The 25881-nt window shown below is 36.4% G+C and overlaps 3 protein-coding genes across 5 annotated transcripts; 1 reads left to right on the top strand and 2 right to left on the bottom strand.

The window, feature by feature from the left end:
- Window positions 1-2887: 2887 nt before the first annotated feature.
- Window positions 2888-5710, top strand: LOC130745475 (uncharacterized). Its single transcript, XM_057597763.1, has 2 exons — window positions 2888-3114; window positions 5170-5710. Exons 1-2 carry the CDS (start codon window positions 3000-3002, stop codon window positions 5460-5462), a joined length of 408 nt encoding a protein of 135 aa, XP_057453746.1. The 5' UTR covers window positions 2888-2999; the 3' UTR covers window positions 5463-5710.
- A 1849-nt stretch (window positions 5711-7559) lies between these two features.
- Window positions 7560-11377, bottom strand: LOC130745474 (uncharacterized). 2 transcript variants are annotated; one of them, XM_057597762.1, is made up of 5 exons: window positions 11231-11377; window positions 8752-9047; window positions 8522-8644; window positions 8138-8428; window positions 7560-7992 (listed from the first exon to the last, which is right to left on the bottom strand). In XM_057597762.1, exons 2-5 carry the CDS (start codon window positions 8998-9000, stop codon window positions 7783-7785), a joined length of 873 nt encoding a protein of 290 aa, XP_057453745.1. In that variant the 5' UTR covers window positions 9001-9047; window positions 11231-11377; the 3' UTR covers window positions 7560-7782. The 2 variants fall into 2 exon arrangements, with proteins under 2 accessions (XP_057453745.1, XP_057453744.1); XM_057597761.1 differs by lacking the exon at window positions 11231-11377 and adding an exon at window positions 9892-10783.
- A 3377-nt stretch (window positions 11378-14754) lies between these two features.
- Window positions 14755-19679, bottom strand: LOC130745473 (uncharacterized). 2 transcript variants are annotated; one of them, XM_057597760.1, is made up of 12 exons: window positions 19442-19679; window positions 18524-18637; window positions 17720-17830; window positions 17560-17622; window positions 17323-17436; window positions 17087-17236; window positions 16225-16302; window positions 15926-16147; window positions 15755-15841; window positions 15418-15537; window positions 15219-15311; window positions 14755-15139 (listed from the first exon to the last, which is right to left on the bottom strand). In XM_057597760.1, exons 1-12 carry the CDS (start codon window positions 19580-19582, stop codon window positions 15080-15082), a joined length of 1353 nt encoding a protein of 450 aa, XP_057453743.1. In that variant the 5' UTR covers window positions 19583-19679; the 3' UTR covers window positions 14755-15079. The 2 variants fall into 2 exon arrangements, 1 of the variants encoding a protein (XP_057453743.1); XR_009021779.1 differs by having other exon boundaries at window positions 15084-15139; window positions 15396-15537.
- Between the last annotated feature and the right edge of the window lie 6202 nt (window positions 19680-25881).

Below are 25881 nucleotides of genomic sequence, written 5' to 3'. Positions count from 1 at the left end.
GTTGGTGACTTGGTGTGTGTTACCCTGGTGGGTGATTGCTAAGGTTGGAGTACTTGATTTATCACCAATGTTTAAAGTTTATCATGCTTATATATGTTGTGATTGACAATGTTGTCTTTGCCCGTGCCCCCTTTAGGATTCTTTCTTTTCGACATGTTTGTTTGGTTTAGTTGGGGATTCTGAGAATTTGTTTTGTTGATCTTTGATCAGTTTAGTGGAAAAGTGGATTCCCTTGATCATCAAATGCTGGAGAGTGGATCTATGGACCAGCCTGTACCACAGAAACCATTGTGGTGTGAGAGAAAGCAGGCCGCCGTTCATGAAGAATTAAGAAGAATGAACCAGCTGCCTGCGCACAGTATCTACGTTGTGCATCGTCTAAAGGTTCTTAATAAAATTCTGCAGCTTATGTCAATTCAGGTAGGCCATTCTTTGTTTATCAGCTATAGCTGGTTTTCTCACTTATCTTTTTTAGTATCCATTAGAGTTTCTAATTTCTGCATTGGCTCCTAGTAACTGAATAGTTGTATTGTACTTTTACCTTGTTATGTCAGAGAACTGCATCCCAAGAGGAGGAGTTGGAGCAGCTCTTTGCTGGTCTGTCTCTGTGAAAGAATTATTGCCGGCGATGGTAAGTTTTGGGAAAATTAGTATTCCATAGGTTTGTTTATAGTAACCACCTGATCTGGTCTTTTAATTTTCTTACTTCGCCGACACAGGTTCCAAGCTTGGTTACCACGTTGTCATGTGGTGCGGAGCAATGGTTCAGGATCTTGAAGGTTAAAGATATAGAAAATACTTGCTTACAGTTGTATGTATTGCAGTAAGCATGAACTATGGTCACTGACTCGGTTAACATTTACTGATAACTTGGCTGAGCTTGAGCTACATTATCTACTCTTGTGTAGTTACTAGTTACTTTTGACGTTATAGTATACATCAGGTTGCACCTGGAGGAACTTTCATGGTTCTGCTCTTGCTGCCTCTTTTGCTCCCCTTTGTTTGTACCATTCATGGTTCATGCCATGGAGGAACTTTCTTTCATAATCTGGACATGGATAATCCATATTCTTGTTGACAAGCAATACAGAATATATTGCCAACGTATTTTAATTTCTGAGTAATAGGATGTGTTGTTGGATGATTGGACATGTGTGTAAACTCTACTTACATTGTCATAAAGTTTTTATAGTTTAAAAGGGTTTTACACTTGACAACTAATCAAATTTCATAGAATTATCACATATGAGTTTTTGAAATGATTTAATTGAATAAAAAATAAAAAATTAACACTTACAATTGAGATCCTCATTCTTCTATTGAACTTTTCATCACCTCAAGTGCATTCAACTTATTCAATGCATTCAACCACTTTAGACCATTTTTGCAACAAAAAAAAACCCTTTTGAGACCATATATTTTATCACTCTTATACTTCAAGTTGTGCACCCATTAACTCTCTTCAAAATCAATGGATAATGTCCTTACAATAGTTTGGTCAATTGGTCATGTTCCTGCCTTTGTCACACCATAAGGTTTTTTTTGGGTCAATGATACTTGGAATTAAAGCCCCAAAGAGTTGCCAAACGACACTTACAACATGTGAGACTAAATCTCAAGGAGTGCTACAACAATGCTCAAAAACATAAGAAAATGAAGCTCAAACATGCACACTCAGCTGACTCAATCAGAATAAATCATGAAGTAAAACCCTAAAAGGCCAGACATAAACCTCTCAAAACCCAAATTAACAGAAAGCTAAATAACTTCTAAGCAGTTAAAATGTATCTTTTTTTGATCGGTGCTCCCAAAGCAACATCACAACCGGCTCTGCCGGTGTTGCAAGTAGTGCAGGCTTCAGCTGCAACAAACGGGGGTCATTCAACCGATCTGACAACAAAGAGAAGGGAGAAGCTTCTGCAGATCCCAAGCAACAAAGGCTGCAAGGACGGTGGAAGCGGCAAGATATGGAGCTGACAGAGGTGGGAGCAGTGGCGGAAACGGGTGGCGCAACGATTGGACTAGTAGCAGCAGCACGACGGTGTTTGCAGGTGATCGGAGGCAGAGGAGGATGAACGTGTTCACGGAAGAGGTGAGAGCTAGTGGGGAGAAGGTGCGTGGAGGTCTGGACAAGGGGAACATGGCTCAGTTGTGGCGCACTTGCACAATCGTTGGAGATCCAGCTATGGAAGGGAAAGGAAGCGCGGTGGCCGGACATGGAGGTGGAAGACAGAGTGGAGGTAGTTGGAAGCAGGAAGAAAAGGGGAAAAGAGCAGAAAAAACATCAAAACCCACTTATTTGGGTAAAGAACCACCTAATGTGGTAGAAACCCACCATTTGTGGGAGCAAAACACCTAGAAAGCAGGAGAAAAACTTCCCTAATGGAGGAGGGAACCCCCCAAGGGGAGTGACGGCGCTAGCTGTTTTCTTAAAACCCTAGCGGAGCTGTTTCTTTTAAGTACAACTCCCTTACAAAACAACGATTTGAAAGCCACAAAAGGTTGTGCAACATTCTCGTAAGCCACAAGTGTGTTTGATGAGGTAGCTCCAATCCTTTGCAGACTGTCTTGCTAAAATTGGTCATGTGTTTGACTTTGGTACACAGGTGTTACATTCTCCTTTGGCAGAATGTCGTAGTCTTTTGGTTCATGATGTTGAGAAGGCTTTAACTTCTCTTCGTGCTTCTGTTGTTTATCGTTTTTTCGCTCTAGGGACCATGCCCCCTCTATGTAACAAAAAAAAAACAAACATGAAATTGATCCCAAATCTAAGTCAATTAATCAATTAAAAAATACTAAAAAAAAAGAAAAAGATAGAAGTTTGATTTGGCGTTTAGCCTACAAATATCTCAGTCTCATATACATATTATAAGTACATATCATCATTCATCATTTCCATATAAATATCCAAATAATCACGAATCAACTGAAAGCTCCCTCGTCACAAACACAGAACCACACCTTGATTCGTCCGAAACAAGCTCATCGAAATTGCCGGAATGGCCACCGCCCTGTCCGACGTTGCCCGCCGCCACACCATCAGCCAAATCCTCGTCGACCTCTTCAACTTCGCCGTCGGCTCCGCCATCGATGGCTCCCACAAAATCATCCCTGGTCGGTTCCTCTCTCTCTCTCTCTCTCTCTCTCTGGTCCAAAGCTTTCATTTCGCTTCGAATCACCGCTAACTCTAGTTCTATCTCGTTTTATGTTCAGAAAGAAATAGATTATTCGTTTCATTTTTCTGAATTTCGAGGGATTCGATTTTTTTGTTTTTTTAACATGGGATTGTTTGTATTTTCAATATTTTGTCTCAATATTGTAAAATGGAAATAAGATAGAATTATTTTAATTATTGATTAAAATGAATGATACAGAAATTAATATCCCAAACCCAACACTGTGCTGGATTGAAGTGAAACTAGATGTAGAAAATGAGTAGTTTTGAGGATATAGGTTGGGCAACTTAGAGTATCTTGTCCCTTGTTTGATATTACTTTAGTCTCATGTTTGTTACTTGTCATCTATATCCTTGATCCTATGTTACAAGATTATACCCACTGATTTCTGACTCTGACATTCATGTGCTTTTATTTGAGTTTGACTCATCTGAAATGAGTGGTTTGTTTTTAGATACTAAACGTGAGGAGTTATAGATTTTTTTTTTGGGTACATCGGAAAGATAAATTGTGCCCGCCAGGAATCGATACTGGACCTCCCCTACCCAACCCATATGTCCCCCCAGCTCCTACCACTTGAGGTATCCTACGGGGACATGAGTTATATATTTTAAAAAGAAAAGCAAAAAACTCCATAATTTGTTATAAAAATGATCATAATCTCCAGTTAGGAATTAGAGGAAGCAAACCTCTGTAATACAAGGCACAGATTTTACTTGTAGTTGATATTAGGCTTCTTCTAATGATTGACTTTTCTTTATAAAAATTTGGCTTCACCCAAAACCAATTTTAGAATACGATCTTTATAGCACAGCCTAACAGTTTTAGAGATTAAAATAGGACAAGTATTAAAAATGTTTATTTTCATTGCTATTACTGCTAAATGGGCAGTCCTATTAGGCTTAAAATCTTTTTTTATAGCATGATCTGACAACTTTAGCTAAATATGTTTTAAAAAGTTTTATGCTTGCTTGTTTATTGAAGCAATGTCTACCCATTAGGCTTTAAAGGCTTTTTTAATGACATAAAATCTAACTCTTTTAGTAGAATAGACTCTTAAAATATCTTGGTGTAGTTTGCTTACCAAACCAAGTCTAATGCAGGTTAGGTCATAAATTGGTGACATGTTAGGTGACTCAAAACTCCTAATTCTAACTTCAGTCTGGTCAATATGCCTGCTTCATCCTACCAATTCCTTTAGTTTTTTCCCTTTACTAGTGTGTATCTAATCCTTATAATGAAAGAAAATTCTAAGTTGTTCTAAAGTCTAAACTTCTAATGGATCATCTTAGTTGCATTTTAATTATCAAATGAAGAAAGCATTAATAATTCATAAATAAGTTTTACACTTGTTTGAGAGAATATAAAAGTAGAAAAAGTGTGTTCCTTATCATGGCTGTCAAACTAGCGAACTCAGACAAGTTTACGATTCCACCAAAGGAAATCGTGTTGACACGTTCGCAGAATCCTTTTTGCTTTAACTCGGGTAGAATCGTGTTGACTCGTGAGTTTAGCTGCAATTTTGTGAGTCATGATGAAAAAACTTATTTTGCCCCAACCTTTACCCTAAACGGCTGTGTTTTATTTAGTTTGGGTATATTTCTACCTTTTCTCTTCCATTGGTCTTTGATTGGAGACGAGAAACTTTGTCCCCGTCTATTTTATTTTACATTATGTTGTCCCTTTGTCCCTTTCATCTCCATCTGTTCTATTCTATTCAGTTTTGTAGATAGCAAACCATTCTATTCTGTGTTGCTATACTGAATGTTCTCCAATTATTCATATTTCAGAAGGGTTGCTATACTGAACCTTTTATAACATGTACAAGTAATGCTGCACTCTATTATTGTGGTTTGCTTAACTTTGCTTTATCATGAAGTTGAAATGTTGAATTTATTTAGTTCATGCATCTCTAATGGTACCTAAAAAGAAAAGGATGAAAGAGTTTATGTAGATTTTTTATATGCAAATGTCATTACTTTCCTTACTACAGGCAGGAAGCAGGTAGATAATAAGATGGTGCTGCCGGAGGGACTGATAAATATACCCTTGCCTACACCTTTAAAAACCAAGAAAAACCATGATCTTAAGGTTGCAGAACATCTTCGTTTTCAGACAGAAATGGAGGAAGGGAAGGAAGACATGAATAACATAAAGCAGCAGTACAAAACATCAACCAAACGCGCTGAGGAGTCGCTGCCTCCAAATAAATCGAATGATGGCTTTAAGGGAATTAATCTTCTGCAGAAAAATGGAAGGAGGGTTTTCATTCGGTCTCGTCTATAGAATGGAATTTACTAGATCACACTAGAGATTCTACACATTTATAGTGTAATATAATATTTGCCCTTTCTGTTCTTCCATCTCACCATGTATGGGAAGTTCACTGGTATAACCCTAGGTCCTGTATCTTGTTGTTTCCAATAGTATTAATGATCATATATTTCTTAATGAGTATATTACAAATCCCAAGCAACATGTGTATTTCAGTGTATATTTGAAAAGATGGTACCAAGGTCTTTAAAGTTGAACCAGATTGGAATGTTAACAGCAACTGATTTGACCTTTCTCTTTTGGTGCCATAAGGATAATAAAATATTAAGGCTTTTGCTCCTTTCGTTTCTTCCAATTTAAATCATGTTCTGAGAGTAGCTTCATAGAAAAGTGCACTGTTATTATGACACAGAAAGTTGATCCTAACAAAACAATCTGTGCAGTATGCATTTTAATTGTCTCTGATGTTGTGTAGGACTTCAATTAAACACATGAGCCATTTTTACAAAGGCTTACTAAGACTTGTCATATCATATATGGATAGTTCTTTATAATTGGAGTAGTCTCCATTTGATTGTTTGGAAATGGACAGAATGGTAAGATTAATTAATAATAAGTTGAGATTCCATTGAAAAACAGATATAATATAAGGTGGAATGGAATTACAGTTTCAATTCCATTCCATTCTGATTTAAATAATTTCACTTAAACCATGACAGCTAATGTCACAATCTATACCATTCAATTCTGCTGCTTTGCATCATTTTCCATTATTCCAAAGATAACTTTATATTCCCCCATCAGTTCAAGATTTGATTAAACCCCCAATCAAATGGTCTCCTATAGGCTATACCACTTTGACTAGGTATCACTCTGTTAGTATCAAATTAGTCATATGACAATAAAAGATGAATTGAAGCAGACAACTCAGAAACTACAAGATAAAACATTCGGTAGTGTGTTGAGGCACAAAGGAATCTAAGATGTGATCTAAACACCAGTCACTCAACCTTAGATTTCCTTATAGATCAACGAAACATGAAATACTGAATCTGGATTTCCTTAGAATGCCATAGTTTGTCACCGCTGTCTCCTCTGATGTTACTATCGTGTTTTGCTCATGAAGCGAAAAGTTATTCGTTGTGAATCAGAGACTGGCGCCGCGCCTTCAAAGCCTCCGCATTCAACACTCACTTTATCACTATTTTTCCAACGCTTTCTCATTAATTGGTTGAAATTCATGTGAGGAACACTAAAAAAAAGTCACACTTCCAATTTAGGGGGACACATGAATTTCAACCGATCAATAAGAGAGAGTAGAAACAAAATGTTAAAGTGATTGTTTCTATCACTCCTCATTACTTAGTTGTTTGTTTCAGCAATAAAGGAAGAGACGGACGATCTTGTAGAGGAGGAGTTAGGAGAAGCTGATTCATTTCTTTGATTGGTTGAAAGCAAAAGTAACAGATATAAAAAAAGAAAGGAATGTGTTGCTTGATATTGTGTCATAGCAGATACCAGATGGAGAGGAAGAACAAACTACCAGTCTTTGTATTGTTCTTGTCATAGCTCGTAGGCTATACATACCAGTACCACTACATTTCCTTACTCTTGAAACAGATTGTAAAAGAGAAAAAAAATGAGTGAAGAGTCAAGACATGTCCTTGATTCATGTAATATCAGAACTTTTTAAACAAGTTCTGACCAAGTGGCGTCAATGGTGGTACTACAAGAAAAATGTTAGAACTTGTTTGAAAAGTTCATACATTACTTGAATTGAAGACAAGATCGGAGTGGGGGTGTGAACGGTGAGGAGAGGTGACCGGAACCACGGCGTGGTGGGGTTCAGAGGAAGCCTTCTCTCTTTTTTTGGCTTATATGATTTATTCTAGTGTCTGTTACTCTCTGGAATTGGTTTGTGGCTTTGTGCGTTCCTAATTTTACTTGCTTTCTTTGGTAGTATTGTGCAGGAACCAAAGAAAATGGATGAGAAGTGATATTTTCTGAATGAGCCAAGGGTTAATTCTCTCATCTTTCCACCTACAGATTTACTTTTAAGACTTGTTATCAATGAAAACTTTATCCTGGTTTCTCTAAAACCCTCACAAATTGAATCTAATGATTTAAGACAAGTATAGTGAAACTTTCTACATCATTACAAGCAGTATTTTCAAACTATATATATGGACCTTATTCTGATGTTCTCACGCAATTAATGTTTACCCATTGTTTGTCTCATGAAAAATGGAAAGTACTAGCAATAGTAATCCTGAGAAACATACATTCATAATCTTATGAATCACACTGTAGCTCATGACTCCGTGTCCTGGAATCACTTTGACTTTTTATCTGATAGCACATTACTTTTGTTATTAGCGCTGTATGGTGCAGCACTGTATGCATAGGTCTGATATATAGAGAAGAAAACCATTTCAACACAGACCAAAATGTTTTGATAACCTTCCTCAATTCGCTCCACAGAAAGCCAGGAATGCCGGGATCTGATTATTCCCATCGTTGCCATGAGATCAAGCACAATTCCCTGTATAATAAATCAAACCAAAATACAGCAATTTCAGCTGAAAAATGACTTTTCAATTACACAATCCAATTTACAGAAGCAAAAGACCTGTATGATCACTGATCAACCAAGGTACAAAGGATAAAGGTAAAGCATAGGAAAATACCTGCCAGAAGCAGAAAAAGACAATCCCTTTGATGCATAAGAACTTGGAAAGAGGCTTATGTGGTTCAAGCTCTTTAGCAAAGACATGGTAGAAAACAACCAGAGAATACAGTGCCAGTGACACAGAAACATTCAGAATGATTGTAATTGTCCAATTGATCCAACTGGGATAAACTTCAAGATACTGCAAAGTTATCATCAAGATGGAGCACATTGGACGCAACACCACAAATTGCCAGGTCCAATATTTGAGAAGCTTAAGTGTATGATGATCCAAACGAGTAGTATGAGGCTGCAGATATAAGTGACCTTAATGAGTTAAGCTTCACATTTATATGCAGACATGTTCATGGAATAAAAAGGTTTGATGAGAATTAACAACCACCTGAAAAAGAGTCATTGGAAATGAATGGTGAATCTCTCTTCCCTTGATCTCATCCGGTACTATGTTCTTACTCAAGGAAATGTTTAAATAACTGTACATCAAAGCCAAGAACTTAGCTATCACCTGCACATAACAAAACACATTGGTAAGTTGTGAAAAGTGATACATCAACAAGTCATCAAATTGCTCAATTGAAATACAAATTGAAACTTCCAGAATGTAAATCTTACCAGAGCCTCATAACACTCTTTAATTGAGTCCAAGAATGTAAAGAATGTTTCACTTCCAAAAAAGTTTATCAGACCAACATATGAGTCCACAGCATACAATGGGGCCATCATGATAATGATTATTATGGCTTTTTGCTCCTTTGGTTTCTTCCAATTTAAAACATGTTCTGAAATTAGCTTCATAGAAAAGTGCACTGCTATCATGACACAAAAAGTTGATCCAAACAAAACAATCTGTGCAGGATTCATTTTAGTTGCCTCTGCTGTTGAACTTGTAGAAATTCTAGATATTGAACCTGCAGATAGATGATAAGGTGGTCAAGAGAACTCATACCATAACCAAAGTCATATCCACTAGCTTAGGTCGGCTATATGGATCACAGATCCATATTTATTCGCGAGTTTTATGTTGGCTGCCGAATGCATACTTTATGATTATTTGGAGTAGTTTCCATTTGATTGTTGGGGAAAGGGATAGAATGTTGAGAAGATTAGTGCATAATTAATTGATTCTATCTATTCCATCTCGCGGTACCCCTAAACTTGAGGAGAATCAAAACATATATATAAGATGCAATGGAATACAGTTTAAATTATGACAACTAATGTCACTCCATTCCCTTCAATTCTGCTTCATTGTATCATTTTTCATTAATCCAAGGATAACTTTATATTCCCCCATGTGTCTCTACTCTCTCCTACAGTTCAAGATTGACTAGAGATATGGTCAAATAAGTCCGTATAAAGGATAGAACAATAAGTCCTTATATATGTATAACAATCCTCCTCCCTAAACTAGTTTTTAGTGTAGAGTTAGACCTAACTCAAGTTCTAAGAATAAACTACACCCCTAAATGAATCTAAGTAGTGATCCAAACACCACAAACACTATACCCTAAATTTGCTTCTGTTCTGCATATTGATGAACCAAACATGAAATACTGAATCTGGATTTATAGAGGTTAAGAATGAACTGAATAGAAGAGCATGCATAGTTTATATCATTAATATCAGAGAAGCCAAATCGATGAAGCCGCATTGTATACAACACTTCAAACATAATTATATATATCACAGGAATATAACCACACTGAATCATAGAAATAAGAGTGGAAACATAAGTATGAATGGATCTATTACCAAGGTTCAGAACTTTGCCTCTGCCTTGTTCTTCTTATTATCCTTTGATTGGTACTGTTATCGGGGTCTGTCTGATGTTGAGTTGAGAAATTTAGATTTATATCCTTTCCGTGCCACCACCGTAGGTGTGTGGGTAGATTGAAGTTTGAGAACACTTAAACACGGTCATGTAGTAAGAAAAGTCCACATTTCATGTTGTTGGTGTGACAAAAAAATAGTCGACATAAAATTGATTTTCTAACACATCTCTATTGACTATAATTAGTTAATCACTCTGTAAAAAAATAGTCGACACAATCCGTTTTACGAATATAAATCTGATCATTTCAAAAAAAAAAACTGATTTATTTTATTTTAAATTATCAATAAAAATTAGATACTTTTAATGGAAAAATTTAGCATGCACAAGTAAAAACTTGTGTAAGGTTACACTTGTGCCTTTTGACCTCCAATAGGAAGTTTTTTTAAAAAAAATCAAAATACATATTTTCTTAATTAAACATTTATCTTTTAATTAATTTCAATTTTTTTATCTTAATCTGTTCCTCTTCTCTCTCCTTCTTCACCACAACAACTAAAACCCAGAACACCATCCCCAAACTTTTTCAACCACTTATTTCAACTACAAGATGATCCATGACACAGAACAAAATAAGAAAGTTAAGGGCAACCCAGAATTTTTTTCCAATGCAGAATCATTACCAAAGAACAACCTTTCCATGCACCTTAACTTGTGATAATTTTAATTAAGTTAATTGATCTATTAAATATTTTTTATCTTCTCAATTCCACCTTCATCTTCATCTGAAAATACCTGGGGTTGGTTCAAAAAAATCAGAAAACAAAAAAGTCCCCTCCCTTCCTCCAGATCTGCAAAAACCAATCGGAACCCCCAAAACCCCACCGCAACCCACCCCACCCCACCATCACCCCCAAAATACCAAAAACCAACCCCCACCCCCCAGAAAACAACCCCCACCGATCCAAAACCCACAACAACCCAGAGATGAAGAAGAAGAAGCATACTTCAACATCGTCGGATGTCCTCCTCCAAGGTCAAACCTTTTCCCTATTTCGAGTGTGCCTCTCCTTTCCTCCAGATCTGCAGAAGCCAGGGCAACCCACCTTCACGTTCGTCAAAAATGGGTTTTTGGGCTTCATCACCGCCAGTCCTCTTAAGAGAGCGTTTTTTGGGTCACGGGAGTAGATCTGCGGGATCTTGCTCTCGACGGTGCATTCCTCATAACCCTTTATTTTCTTGTTCTCTCTATTGTTCTATTTCGTGGTTGAGATTGGGGAATTTCTGAGTTTGAGTTGGAGGAAAAAGAGGGTGACGGACCTGATGATTGTTCTGACGGCGCAGTCGCCTCCGCTGTCGCAACGACTGGGCATGGCGGCGGCTGAGTGAGTTAAGGTGAGAATGAATAGAACTGAGAGGATTTTGGGTGCATAAGGGTAAGAACTGGAATATGGGTTGGATCCTGGGTGTTGCTTGAAATAGATCCAATTAACGTAATTAAAATTATCACAAGTTAATTATTGTAATTAATAAATATGTATTTTTATTTATTTTTTAAAAAACCGGAAAAACCTGTTAGTGTAGGTCAAAAAGGTAATGTGTAACCTTACACAACCTTTCAAATGTGTACCGTAAATGTCTCCTTATCTTTTAATATTCTTTCCTTCTCGTTTGTCTTTTAATTTTTCAATACAACAACAAAAAAAAAAACTCATTCCCATAAAAAATTCATCTACTTTAATTTTTTTGGGACAGTTATTTCTTCTTCTCTTATCTTAAGGAATCGTTTATTTTAATGAATTTAATTTCTCACCTCATCACTAAATTTTCCACCCCTTTAGTGTAGTAAATACAAAATGCTCTCTATTAAGTGCATTATCGAAATCTGAAAATCAAAAATGTGGTAGCTTAATTTTCCGGGTAATTTTATTCTTATGTGTCGGGTCTAAAATTCCTAAGACATTTCAATGTATAACATTCCAAGAGCTATATTATGTGTTCCGGGGTCTTGAAATCTCGAAAGTAAAGAATCTCGAACATGTGTTTTTAGTTTTAAAATTCGTCTACACCGTCGAGAACTTGAAAACTTGATAATGTGTTTTAACAATACTGACTTTTAGAACCCGGTACGTTAAAACAATTTTGTATTCCGGTTTTTAAATCTCGAAAATCATCACATCAAAATATTTTAACCTACCGCGGTTTAGAACTGATAATAAAAGGATGAAGATGACGAAGTAGTAGAACAACAACGAAAGAATCAAAACACAACAGAGAGTGTGGAGAGGGAGAGAGTGTGGTGTGGTGGTGTGGTGAGGAAGAAGAAAATGAAGGAGAAAAGAATGAAATGAAAGTATGGTGTGGTGGGGGTGAGTAATAGGAATGCACATGGATTGGGTTGGATGGATTTTTAGGCTAATCAGGATTCGAACCGAACAAAACTGTTTGGATTGGGCTGGTTGGATTTCGCGAATTTTCACCTTTAAACCCGAACCAACCCAATCCGACGATGTTCGGGTTCGTTCGGACGGGTTGCATTGAAGTCCTACAAGTATCACAGACTTCTCCAAGTTTTCTACAGGACTCCTCCTACAAGTATTGTTCAAGACTTCTCCCAGAATCTTTACAAGATTAGTTTACTCTACAGGGTTTCTCTTCGTTCAAGAGTAAATGTAGAGAATTTATAGCACTGAAACTCTAAGTGTTTGGGTTCAGATTTGACTTTGGTTCACTTGAGAGTTCTAAGTCTAAGAGAGAAAGGAATAAATAGATTTGACTCTTTTAAGGTACGAGGTTCTCTCTTTCACTTGCAGAAATAAAAGCTTAGGTTTGACACTTAGGAATTTTCTGCTTGAGCTTTGAATGCTTTGAAGAAGATTGAAATGAATGCTTGAGTTCTTGTCTTTCAGAATTAATTTTCTTCTTTCTTCAATCTTCAAGAGTGCCTTATATACTCGCTTGCTAGTGTTGTAGCCGTTGTGAGACATAATCCGATCGTTGCTCTAGCCGTTGTGTTATAATATCCAACCGTTGATTCAAATGACTTCGGTTGGTAGCTTCATTGAATGCATGCTTAGAAGCAAGTCTATCATTTAGCCGGAAAGGTGATGTTTGTCAGTTAGTACGTGGCGATAGACTTGAGCTACTTTTCAGACATGAGACAATTGAGAAATTTGATGTTGACGGCTTGTCATTTTCCTTTGTTGGTCAGCGTGTCTTTTGCTAAAGTAACATAGTCTTCACGTGATCAAATTTGAATGTAAGTCAATTGGTTGCCTTTTGATTTGGATGTAGGGCAATTGGTTGCAATCTGACTTTGTCTTTGACGCTAAAAAATTGTCTTCAATATTTCTGACTAATGACGTGGGCATTGGATGGTCATAGTAGATGTGTCTTGACTTGAATGAGTTTGCTTGCCAAACAGTCTTGTGACTTCTGAAGCTTTTCTTTTTGTGATGACTGAACGTTGAAGCATAACATAAATTGAGTTTCTCCTGAAATTCAAGTGTTATAATAAGTTTAGTTTTCAATGGAAATGCTTCTATAGAAATTGTTATGATCAAAATAAAATTCTAAAAACGTTATGATGCGTTTGAACTTAACAACAAAAACGAAAGAAGCAGAAGAAAATGAAGGAGAAAGGAATGAAATGAGAGTATGGTGTGGTGTGGTGGGGGTGAGTAATAGGACTGCACATGAATTGGGTTGGGTGGATTTTTAGGTTAATTAGAATTCGAACCGACCAAAACTGTTTGGATTGAGTTGGTTGGATTTTGCGAATTTTAACCTTCAAACCCGAACGAACTCATTATATTAAACTAATAATAATTATGAAATATTGAAAAAAATATTAAAAATTTGAAAAAAAAATCAGACAAAAAATGGTAATAAATTTGTTATAGTTCCGAATAAGATAAAAAGACTAAAAAACAGTACAAAATAACATGAAATAGTACCACTTAAATGACAAATAGTCAAATACAATAAAAAACATGAATCAAGTTAATTAATACGACAATGACATAACACTTAAAACTTAGATGTCTCCATTCTCCAACATGTCAAATAACTACAAACTGAACAAGTACTCCAAGTCTCCCGCATGCAACTATATCATAAGTCCATAACTACCAACTTCCATATGACAAAAAAAACTACAAACAAGGGTTTCATATTTTGCATGTAGGAGGTTATGTACCAATATCCGTACAACAAAACATAATTACAAACAAGGGTTTCAGATTTTACATGTGGGAAGTTAGGTAAAATTATTAAAAATGTAATATTAAGTAATATATTACTCCCTCCTTCCCTTACCATAAGACCTTTTATTGGATGAATTATTATTGAAACTGATATCCGATTCGAAGATGATTGGACTGTAATAAAATTTATCCGATAGACCTGTTTGCCAAATCCAAACTGCATTTTTTTCATTGGATCGAGTTAAATCAGGTAGGTTGATTGGATCTACCCAGCCATTTGCCAAATCTGAACAGCATTTTTTTATTGGATCGAGTTAAATCAAGCAGGTTGATTGAATCTACCCAACCATGTACTAGTGAGTAATGAAGGAGAGGGGTATTTTGGACTTAAATGATTTGGGTATGGTGGAGTACCAAATCTAACATCCTTTATTTTATTTTGGTCAACAGGAGTCGTTTATTTCAAAGTATGGGATCTCTCTTGTTTTCTTTTTCTGGGTCAAACTATGTGATCCATCTTTGGTTAATACACCCTCGTGTCGCACAATGTAGCCCACCCTTCACAAATATTAATTGCGCAAAGATTAATTAATTATTTGCGTGAAAGTTAAGTACATTTAAATAAGGATTTTTAATTAATACTTTTTTAAAAAAAAGTTACCAATTTTACTTTCAAAGATTGTGTTCAACCTTCTTTCAAAAAAAAAAAAAGATTGTGTTCAACCCTTTACAAGCTATTAATCTACCAGAGAAGAAGACTTCTAAAAGAAGCTCTTTCAATGAGGTTGACAACTACATACATATCAAAACCTGCACAATCTAGAATAGAACCCAGTGATCTTGTTATGTGCAAGTAATACTTGTTTATTCTTTGCATTTGCACCAACCTGAACCATGTCCATTGTCCTCTTAAGGCCACATAACAATATTTTGTATGAACTAAGTGACTGATATTTACACTCCATCATATAGATTTCAAAACTTCTCCCAGAACTAAGCCCCATTGAGTCCAATGAGTGCCACCCTACATTTGGAAAATAAAATCAAGATAACAAGAAAATAGCACATCATAGGTAGTATAGCATGATACAAAATACAAGTACCTGGCAAAATACAGCAAATGGCTCTCTAAGAGGTCCATCACATGAAAGCTCACTAGTACTCCCATCAATAAAGGTTCCATCAGCAAAGATCACCTGAGATTGATATCAAACAGTTATTAATTTTTGCCAGGAAAGAAAAGTGATAAACATCCCAAAAGGTGCAAGACATGACATTACATTGAGAGAAATCTGAACAGACCTCAGATGCATATCCAGGAGTAGTACCCGCTATTGGTTTGGTATATGAACCAACCGGAGAGCTTCTCTGAACAGCCTCACAGAAAGCAAGGAGACGCTCACGGCTTCCAAGCTGCACGGCCTATTGGCATTGAAATTTGATTTTACTTTTCATTTGAGTAACTATCATTTCATAAATTGAAAAGAGATTCCTAACTGACTAGCTTTTGTTTAGATCAAAAGCAGCTTTTCTACCAGTAATATATTCTTGCTAGTAACGCCGGTAACTCAACGTTAAAACAAAAATCAGTCACCAATATTTCATTTAGAAAGTACAACACAAGATTCAGTTAGAAAACCTGAACAGTATCATAACGGGGGACACGTGGGAGTGGCTGCACTTTATAGCCTTTAGATGCCAAAACTTCAGCAATCAGAAAGGAACCCTTAGAATACAGAAAGTCTGAGTCACTATCAGATATGAGTACAAAAAACACAATATCTCTATAATTAAAATGAAGAATCAGTACCTTGATTGCTTCACCAACCATTTGAGGTGAAAGAAATAATCCTTGGAAAAAGGCTCGCATGATATCACCAGGGACTGAACCACAATCCATACCGAGCCCGGGCGCAGAAAGACGGGCTGCAGCTGCTTCAACCCATTTTTTTCTCCCAGCAACATATCCACCACATGGTGCAATCGTTCCACCAGGATTCTTAATCAGACTGCCTGCGATCAAATCTGCACCCTGCCCACCAATGTAACAAGGTTATACTACTCATCCTTGGAATAAAGCAACACAAAGTATGACATATTATCACGTACCACCATGGGAGGTTCAATGCTTTCCACAAACTCACCATAGCAATTGTCAACCATGACTAAACAGCCAGGATTTTGCATCTGCACATGTATATTTGGAGCATGTCATAGAGTGAAAATACCATCAGAAAAAGGTTACTTACCGTGGAAAAGCACAGACAATCAGCTTACACAATGAGACAATAAAACTTGTAATTTCACTCTAGTCTTGTGTTTCACCTAAACTGAGAATACAGTTTCTGCATACACAATGAGGAAAGACTGCTATAGAATGAAGATTTCATGGGTAAAAGTTAGAGCAAAATTGCACTTTTTAATCAACTAATTAGATAATGTCATTTAACATCATCATGAAAACAACATCTACTGTCTCATTTCCTCAGCAATCTCTACATCAAAAACTGAGATCACATGAAAATTCCATGATCAGAAAAATTATAGGAGAGTTACAAACAGATTTCTTCAGCTGAAGGATTATCTTTTGGGTGTAAAATTCTAAAACAAACACCTTAAAAGTATACTTCTTTAATAAGCCACTATTTTTTCCATATGTTTTTAGGTCAAAACAGGAACAAGGCAGGTGTGCTTCAGAAGTTCCCAATATTTTATTTGGGAAAAATGTTATTCCAATGCAACAGTACTGTAGGAAAATTATCACTGGTTTAATTAACGAAAAACATAGAAGCTAGGATAAAATTGACTCAATATTATAGAGCATGCAGTAAAGCAAATATAGTTTCTATTACTATGGCATTTTAGATATACAAAATTAAACAATTATTACAAAATATGTAAGTTTCTATTATTGCTAACAGAAAATCATGATGCTACAATTCAAAAGAAAGAGCAACATTAAGAACCTTACTTTGATTATTTCTATTGCCCTCCCAATCTCATTAACACTCAAACTTCGACGCCATGAATAACCACACGATCTCTGTATTAGAGCACATTTTGTTTTGGGTTTGATAGAAACCATCAGCGCATTCCAGTCGAGTCCACCATCCTCCGCAAGCTGATGGAGAAGTGTCAGAGAAGAGTCAGAAAGAAGACTAATAAATTACAGCCAGAACAAACAGAAATTACTGATTAGTAGCATACTGGAACTTCTCGGTACTCCACCCCAAAATCTTGGATGGAACCCAGTCCACCAGAGTCCCTTTTCCCAATTACTTCCTCTAAAGTGTCATAGGGAGCACCAGCAACTGCCAAAAGCTGACAGCTATATTAGTCTAAACCTTATTCCAGTTAAAACACAACAAGATAATATTATATAACTACAGAGGTAAACTGCAAGCAAATAAGGAAAAACATGGAATGTCAAAAGGAAATGGCTACCTCATCCCCAGGCCTCAGGAATGCAAATAAAGCACATGTGATAGCATGAGTACCTGAGAAGAACTGTTGATAGATGAGAATATTATGGCTTCTATAAGGGCATCTTCAGTAAGAACTAAGAAGTGATCTATTAAAAAAGAACACAGGGAAAACTAAGAACCTGTGAACGAACAATAGCTGACTCAGCTCCAAAAATTTCGGCAAAGGCTTGGTCAAGTGCCTCACGTCCCCCAGCTTCATCATGACCATAACCAGTGCAACCAGCAAAGTGCTGATAGCAATATGCATGTTAACAACCAATTAGAGTGCCAAAATACAGAAAACTATTACCACAGAAATTGTAACAAAAGTTTGACTGCTTGTATGTATCAAATATCAAGAGCTGTAAAAAAATAATAATCAACATCCTAATCAAAGACATCCTGACAAAACAGGCATCAAATTTAAGGCAGAGTTCGTAAAAACAACCAACTGATGAGATGCTGAATTTGCAAATAATCTTTTGATCTTTTTCTGATCAGGAAGGGGAGTGTTTCATTTCCTATTTCTCTGTCACAAATCAAAGTACAGAAGTTCAAGTTTTCTGCATCACAGGGATTACAATTCAATAATCATGACTGTCTGTCAACTCTACCTGAAAAGGCATCAATTCTAGTTTGTCAAGTATCCTAAAGTTAGACGTAAAAGCATACTTTTTGTTCATGTTTCAATTGGCAGCTCCAGATTCTCACTAGTAAAATCTTAAGTTGTTGGGTTTCCTTTTTTTCTTATGATTTTGCTCAAAATGTTAACAAAATCAGTCACATAGAAAATCAGCCCAATGGCCTATAAAACATCTCTACCAATTCCAATAACAACAGTGAACATTTATTCTCCATACACCCATGAGCATCAAATCAAATGATTATTTAATCCAAGAATACCATAATACAAACCAGTTATCTAAATCAAGGGGCATGCTTACATGAGATCCAACTCGAGAATTCTGAAAAGCTTTCAATACACGAGTGGTATTGCACGCAACCAAATTATCCACAGCCCTGAACTCTGAATGCAATGCATCCACTGCTTCCACAACCTGCACTGCAAGAAAAGGAAACCATTACTGTCCTATCTCAATCTACGAGCCTTCTCACCACTTAAAACAGGCACGCTCAACATCGGAATCAACATAAATTAGAAGTAAAGCTGGATAACACTCCAACAAGCTCAATGCTCATAGCAAACCAGAAGAAAAACCAAGAATATCAGAATGAGAAAGAAATATTTTCAGGAATTAAAACAAAACCAAATCAAATGCTATATACCCTTTTCAGAAAATCAAATTTAAAATTCAAAGCTGCATTCCTTATGGTCCAAGCAGATTTGCACATTCAAATGGAAGATTCTTTTACATTCTTACAAACCTGTGATGACTGATGATTACAAGTTCACAACCCAGTAGAACCATTTAACATTTAGTTCTTTTACTTCTTTAACACATTAAGTAAACACCAAAAACAAAATATGAAAATGAAATAAAAGGTTATTCAACCCAAAAACATACACTAACTTGACATTCTCTCTCTTTCAGACATTTTCACAAGTACCATGCAGACATACCAGACAGCAATTCCCATATTTCAGATTTCACAGTTACAGTGAGTGGACAAAAACAAACAAACATCCCATTTCCTAGTTCATCAAAAAGAAAATAACTTTTTCCTCTGTTTACAATATCTAATGCTTCCCAAGCAACCAAATGATGCTGTGACAAAATACGCTTCTGGGTTTCATAAAGATCAAATTTGTATCATTCGTTTACAATTTTCACTGCATTTAAAGTAACCAAATGGGTTTGTGATAAAATAAGGTTGTGGGTTTCCAACAGTAAGAGTGGTACCTCTGGTACGAAGGGACTGGCTAAGCGAGGACGAATGGTGTTAACGTTGACAGGAATGGAGAGGCGAGAGGCACAGCGAACTGTAGCCATTGGAATGGAAGCTCGAATAGGAAGCGCAGGATATGCAGAGATGGCGTGCATTCTTGCTGGCTGCTCTTCCCTCCTTATCTTCGCTTGTGTTTCAGCTTTTGATGGATTTTTCAGACTCAAATTTGCCTTAAATTATCTTAACTCTAACCATAAATTCGAAAAAATTACTTTTGCTATACTTGTGTGGTGCAAGTGGTAAGAGCTAGATGATTTATAGTTGGAAACCGGGGCGGATCTAGACTTATATATCAGTGTGGCTAAACATACAAGAAATTATAGACTAAAATATATTGAAAATATTTTTTTTCGAAAAAGAGAAATATTATAGATAAAATCATGAGAAAAAGTTTCTTATGGAAATAGAAGATATTACAGTCCAAGAAGGACTAAGCTTATAACAAAATATAACAAAAGAAACAAAGTGAAAACAACAGTACAGTAAAGAAACATGAACAATAAAACAGGGAAAATACAATATGAAAACAACAATCTGTACTACACTAATAGTGGAGGTCGAAAAATAGGAGGTGCATGAGAAATCCACCACAACACATAGCAGGTTACAGCACTTATCAAAGCACATAACACACGACACTTGACAACAAAGTGTAACTTTACTAATTTGTGATCTTATTGGAAAGTTCTGCTTACACGGACTGCTACCAACAAATACCAAACTCAAGCAAAACTGCCTATACAAGAAAAATAGAAGAAAACCAACGAACACAAGGAAATTGTGAATGTACAAGAAAAGATTAGAGAAAACAATTACAGTAACTTGATGTTTAAAACTTAAACAATAATTTCGTAGTTTAGATATTTGTGAATGTACATATAGAGAAATTATATCTCTAAGAAATTTAAACAAACTCCTTAAACTATTTTAGAAGAATCTCCTGGTTCTATTAGGATTAGATGTTGGGTCTTCTCCTTTGAGTTATCTCTTAATTTCTCTTCTGTAAATTGTGATTTTTAATTGAAAAACGTTAAAAATAATTTGCAATTAGAGATATGAGTAAAATCAAAACAATAAACTTTAGATTGAAAAATAACTTGCAATTAGTTGATGGGTTTTCTTGTCAAGCATATAATTTTTCTTTTGAAAAAAAGGAAAGAAAAACGGATGTGGCTTTAGCCACACCTAGCCTTCAAGTAGATTCGTCCATGCTCTCAAATCATAGTGCCTATGTGCTATGTGTTAATATGGTTCAAGGGAAACTATAAAATAGAAATGGAACAATTAATTAGCCATTGTGATAGAAGATGGTCGAAGTGATATTTCAGAAACATATAGATGTGGCAGTTACTGAATGAAGCAAATGGAATGTGGAGCAATTATTAAAGCCACGTAGACAAGTTGAGAAGAGTTCAAAAAAGACCATTTATCCAGTCCAGACAAAGAAAGATAAACTGAAGATGGCAGTTGTAAAATAAAGTGGAGCGTGGCATGAAGACATGAAACAGTCATGGAAGTTAATTTTATGTGTCTTGTAGTTATGCCAAGTGTATGGCTCAAATGTTGGGAGTCATTTTCTTAGTTTTAATATGGTCTGTAGCATCCAGTACCAGTTTCATTTTAAGTTTTATAAATAGGACTTTTGTTTGTAAAACTAATCAGATTCACACAATTACTCAAAACTCTCCATGGATGCCTACAAGTCTTATATATATGACAAGTGGTTACAAAGAGATTAAAAGTATGCTGTGATTCTCACTTTTATATTCAATGTAATGTCATTTCCCTTGCCATTTTGATTTCTTTTTGTTTCCTGTTCTTCTTTTTCCTTGCAATCTTTTATCTTGACACTTAAAACGTTTTCATTAAAGAACCCAAAGAGGATTTAAATCCAGCCTCTTCATCAATATTTGGATTTCTTACTATTTACCAAAAATCTAGGTAACTAGTGACCTTAGATAACCACCTAATGCCCTCAATTAAGTACATTATCACAATCTGAAAACTCAAACATGTGGTAATTTAATGTTCTGTTAACATTTGTATCGGGGTCTAAAACCCAAAAGGCTTTTCAATGTATAAACGTTCTGAGAGCTATAGTTTCCAGTATGGAAAGTTATGTGTTTCGGGGTCTTGAAAACCCGAAAGTAAAAAATCTCGAACATGCGTTCCGGGTTTTGAAATTCACGAAACACAAACATCAAGTCACCAATCCTGTAGGGAACTTGAAAACCCGGTAATGTGTTTTAACAATACTTATGTTTTGAACCTGATACGTTAAAACAATTTTACATTCTACCTTGGGATACGGTGGTAATGTCCCTGACCACAAATGTATTATTTTTTACCGCAGAGGGGATCGAACCTAGGAGGCTAGGCCAGAAGCCTAGGCAAAATCTCTAGGGATTGCACATTCACCACCTTGGGTTATAAAAAAACATTCACCACTTCTACCACCCCTTGTGGTTGCATTGGTTTTCCAAAATGTTTGTTATTGCATTGGTTTTATAAAACAACAAACATTTTGGAATATTTAAATAGAAAGCTCATTCGGTGAGGTTGGCAACTACATACATATCAAAACCTGCACAATCTAGAATAGAACTCCAGAAAACAAGTTCTAGACAGTTGTTCCTTTACATGTAGAAGTGACTGATATTTACATTCCATCATATAATATTTTGTATGAACTAAGTAACTGATATTTACATTCCATCATATAGATTTCAAAACTTCTCCCAGAATTAAGCCCCATTGAGTCCAATGAGTGCCACCCTACATTTGGAAAATAAAATCAAGATAACAAGTAAATAGCAGATCATAGGTAGTAGTAGTATAGCATGATACAAAACACAAGTACCTGGTAAAATGCAGCAAATGGCTCTCTAAGAGGTCCATTGCATGAAAGCTCACTAGTACTCCCATCAATAAAGGTTCCATCAGCAAAGATCACCTGAGATTGATATCAAACAGTTATTAATTTCTGCTAGGAAAGAAAAGTGAACATCACAAAAGGTGCAAAACATAACATTGAGAGAAATCTGAACAGACCTCTGCTGCATATCCAGGAGTGATACCCGCTATTGGTTTGGTGTATGAACCAAACGAAGAGCTACTCTGAATAGCCTTCACAGAAAGTAAGGAGACGCTCACGGCTTCCAAACTATAAAGCCTATTGGCATTGAAAATTGATTTTACTTTTCATCTGAATAGCTATCATGTCAAAAATTGAAAAGAGATTCCGAACTGACTGGCTTTTGTTTACATCAAAAGCAGCTTTTCGACCAGTAACATATTCTTGCTAGTAACGCCGGTAACTTAACATTAAAACAAAAATCAGTCACCAGTGATTAGAATGGTAATGCAGTTCATGTGTGTCAAGCAGTGAAAACTGTGAAAGTTACTGTGTGATTAGCAAGTGTAATTAGATATTACTTTTACACATTTGTATAAATAACCCCACTGTTAAGTTTCTGATATAATAGAAAATAGGGTTAAATGTGTTCTCTGTCCCTGAACTTTGAGCGAGTTTTGATTTCCGTCCCTCGCCGGAAAATCTTCCTAGTGCCATCCTCAAACTCAATTGTTTGTATGGTAACCGTCCTTGTCGCCGATCTAGCTCCGGCAGCCGTGCACGTGGCCATGCCACGTCATTTAATGAAATGACATGGCATTTAAATAAAAAAATGATTTTTTTCTTTTTTAAATTGTAATTAAGCCCTCTAATTTAACCCGAACTAAACTAAATAATCCTAAAACTAATTAACCCTAAAACCTAATCTATCCTTTACTCCTTCAAAATCCCCAAATCCAAATTAGGGTTCACCATCTTCTTTCCCTTTCCCTTCTTCCCTTCTCCATCGAATCTCCCTTCTCCATCGAATCTTCTTCTCTGTCGATTTCTTCCTCTCTTTCCATTGATTTCATACTCTGAGTGGCCTCCTTCGATTACACTCTTCCTTCACGCGATTTCCTGTCTTCTCCATCGAATCTTCTTCTCCTGGGTTTTCTAGTTCGTGTTCTTCACAGTTCAACCATGAGAAGGCCGTGTTCATCTGGCTCTTGTGCATCCTCGGGCACTTACTCCTGAAGGTATGAAAAACGGTAGAAAGGGGGGGTTTGAATAACGTTTTCAATATAAAACTCCCACCTTAAGATTTTAACAAATCTTTTCGTGACTCAAGAGGTGCTTAAGATAAGAGATAGAAAAGCACACAAGGATTTTATCCTGGTTCACTTGATAAATCACTCAAGCTAATCCAGTCCACCCGTTAAGGTGATTTCTTCCTTCTTAGAATGAAGGCAATCCACTAATCAGGTATGTGTTACAACTGCACTTGAAACCTTCAAGTGACTAACAATACACTGACTTAGCTCACACTAAGATTCCCTCTCTTAGTCTTCTCTAGGATCCGATCAACCTTGATCTCATAAAGGCAAACTATACAACTGTATATGAAGTTCTTGTTTACAAGGAGAATGCTTCTAAAAAGCTTATAGTAAACACAATGAAATTCAAGATGAAAGAAAGCTTAGAAGGTTTGAATATAGCTTGCGCGTGTGTAGGTTCTTCTAGCCGCTTCTTTCAATCTTCAGCCTCTATTTATACTCCAAGGATTAGGGTTTGAACGTTGCATGGAAATGCTACCGTTGGAGGGCAGTTCTGGAAATTCCAGCTTCTGCTGTGGCTGAGAATGTAGGTTAGGTCGTCAGGATAGTACACTTTGCTTTTGTACTTTGGATAGTGAATTGACCTTTAACCTCGTAGACTTCTGATCAGAGGAGCGCTTCGTGTTGGAACTTGTGAAGCTGGTTGATCAGAGTCAGAAGGAAGCTTGGATCCTCTGACCGCCGTACCTTCTGATCTTCACTTCAGAGGATCAGTACATGGTCTTCAGAGCTAGGTGCTTCTGGACTTCAGAGTCTTCACTCTTCAGAGTCTTCTACACCATCAGAACTTCAGAGCCTTCAGAGTATCTGGGTTGTCAGAACATCTGGATCATCAGAGCCTCAAGTGAACTGAGTCCTTATCAGAGCTTGATATTCTTCAGATCTTCTGAAGCTTTTCCACTGTTCAGACTGAACATGGAGAATGCGAAAGCGTTGCTAGGATCACTCTTTAAGCACAGTGCATCTGATTTGTGTGAATTTGTGACAAGGTCAGGACCTGTTAAGATCACACTCAGGAAACACGTTAGAGTACCATAATTGTTCATATCAAAAGGTTAACTTGTAATCATCAAAACATAGAGTTGTACTACTAGATCAAAACTTGATCTTACAACTCCATGCCTCTAGGTGAAATTTGTGCTTGTGGGGAACTAATTGTGTACCTGACATCTCACATTTCTGAAAACCCAGGAAGGCATTTCTGGAGATGCAGGAATTTCAAGGTAAATTCTCTCCTCTCCTTTACCTCTAATCTGTGAATTTGAAATGCTATGTTAATCTGTACCATTTTCATTGTAATTAAAGACCCCCAGGGACTGTGGTTTCTTCTTGTGGGATGAAGATGTTGGAGTCCAAAGTTCAGGAACACAACGTGTTGTTGATATGTTGAGGACAGGGTTGGAAGATTCGAAGAACAAACTGGATGAATTGAAGAAGAAATTGGAGGATACAAAGATGAAATTTGAGGACACAAAGATGAAATTGGTGGAAAGCAAGAACAAAATTAGCAAGCTTCAAAGGAAGCTTGACTGTGAGCTGCTGAATAAGAAAATGGCCTTTGCAGCCATACTGATTGTTGTGTTAGCTTGGGTTGTTAGCTTTTGCTTCCTTTATGGAAGAAAAATGTAATATGAGAAGGGAATGGAAGTTATGTTGTACTGTTTCATGTTGTGTAAGGTTTCATGTTGTGTAAGGTTTCATGTTGATGTTTTGGAAGTTATTTGGGTAGGTTGGTTGAGTTTATGTAGAATCATGTGATGGAGTTTTAATTGTAACAAGTTCCTAAATTCAGAAGAAATGGCAATGGAATTGTTTCTTTTTTCAACATTGTTTTGATCTATATAATGAAGCATTTGTAATTGAAAGGTAAAAAGAACTACAAGACACATAAAGTAAAGTGAAAGAGAGAATCTTTGACTAATGTAATGTCAACAACATCAAGCTTGATAATTCAATGTCAAGTGGTCCACACATCCACACATTCAGAATACAAAATGGTCCTAAACAAAGCTTAAGTGGTCCAAATTACATAAAAAAACAGCATCAAACATTGCAACCCATGTGCTGCCTAAACTATATCAAAATGTGCAACCATGTGGTGTCAAAAGTAATGCAAACAAACCACAAAATATTCTCACTTGGTCTGTTCACATTAAATATCTTTCAGCCCTCCATTATTACTCCACAACCGAGCCCTTACTAACCACAACAACCTTCAACCCTC

Source organism: Lotus japonicus, chromosome 3, assembly GCF_012489685.1.
Source record: "Lotus japonicus ecotype B-129 chromosome 3, LjGifu_v1.2".
NCBI lineage: Eukaryota > Viridiplantae > Streptophyta > Magnoliopsida > Fabales > Fabaceae > Lotus > Lotus japonicus.
Note: the sequence above shows the minus strand (reverse complement) of the source record. Positions and strands in the feature narration are given on the sequence as shown.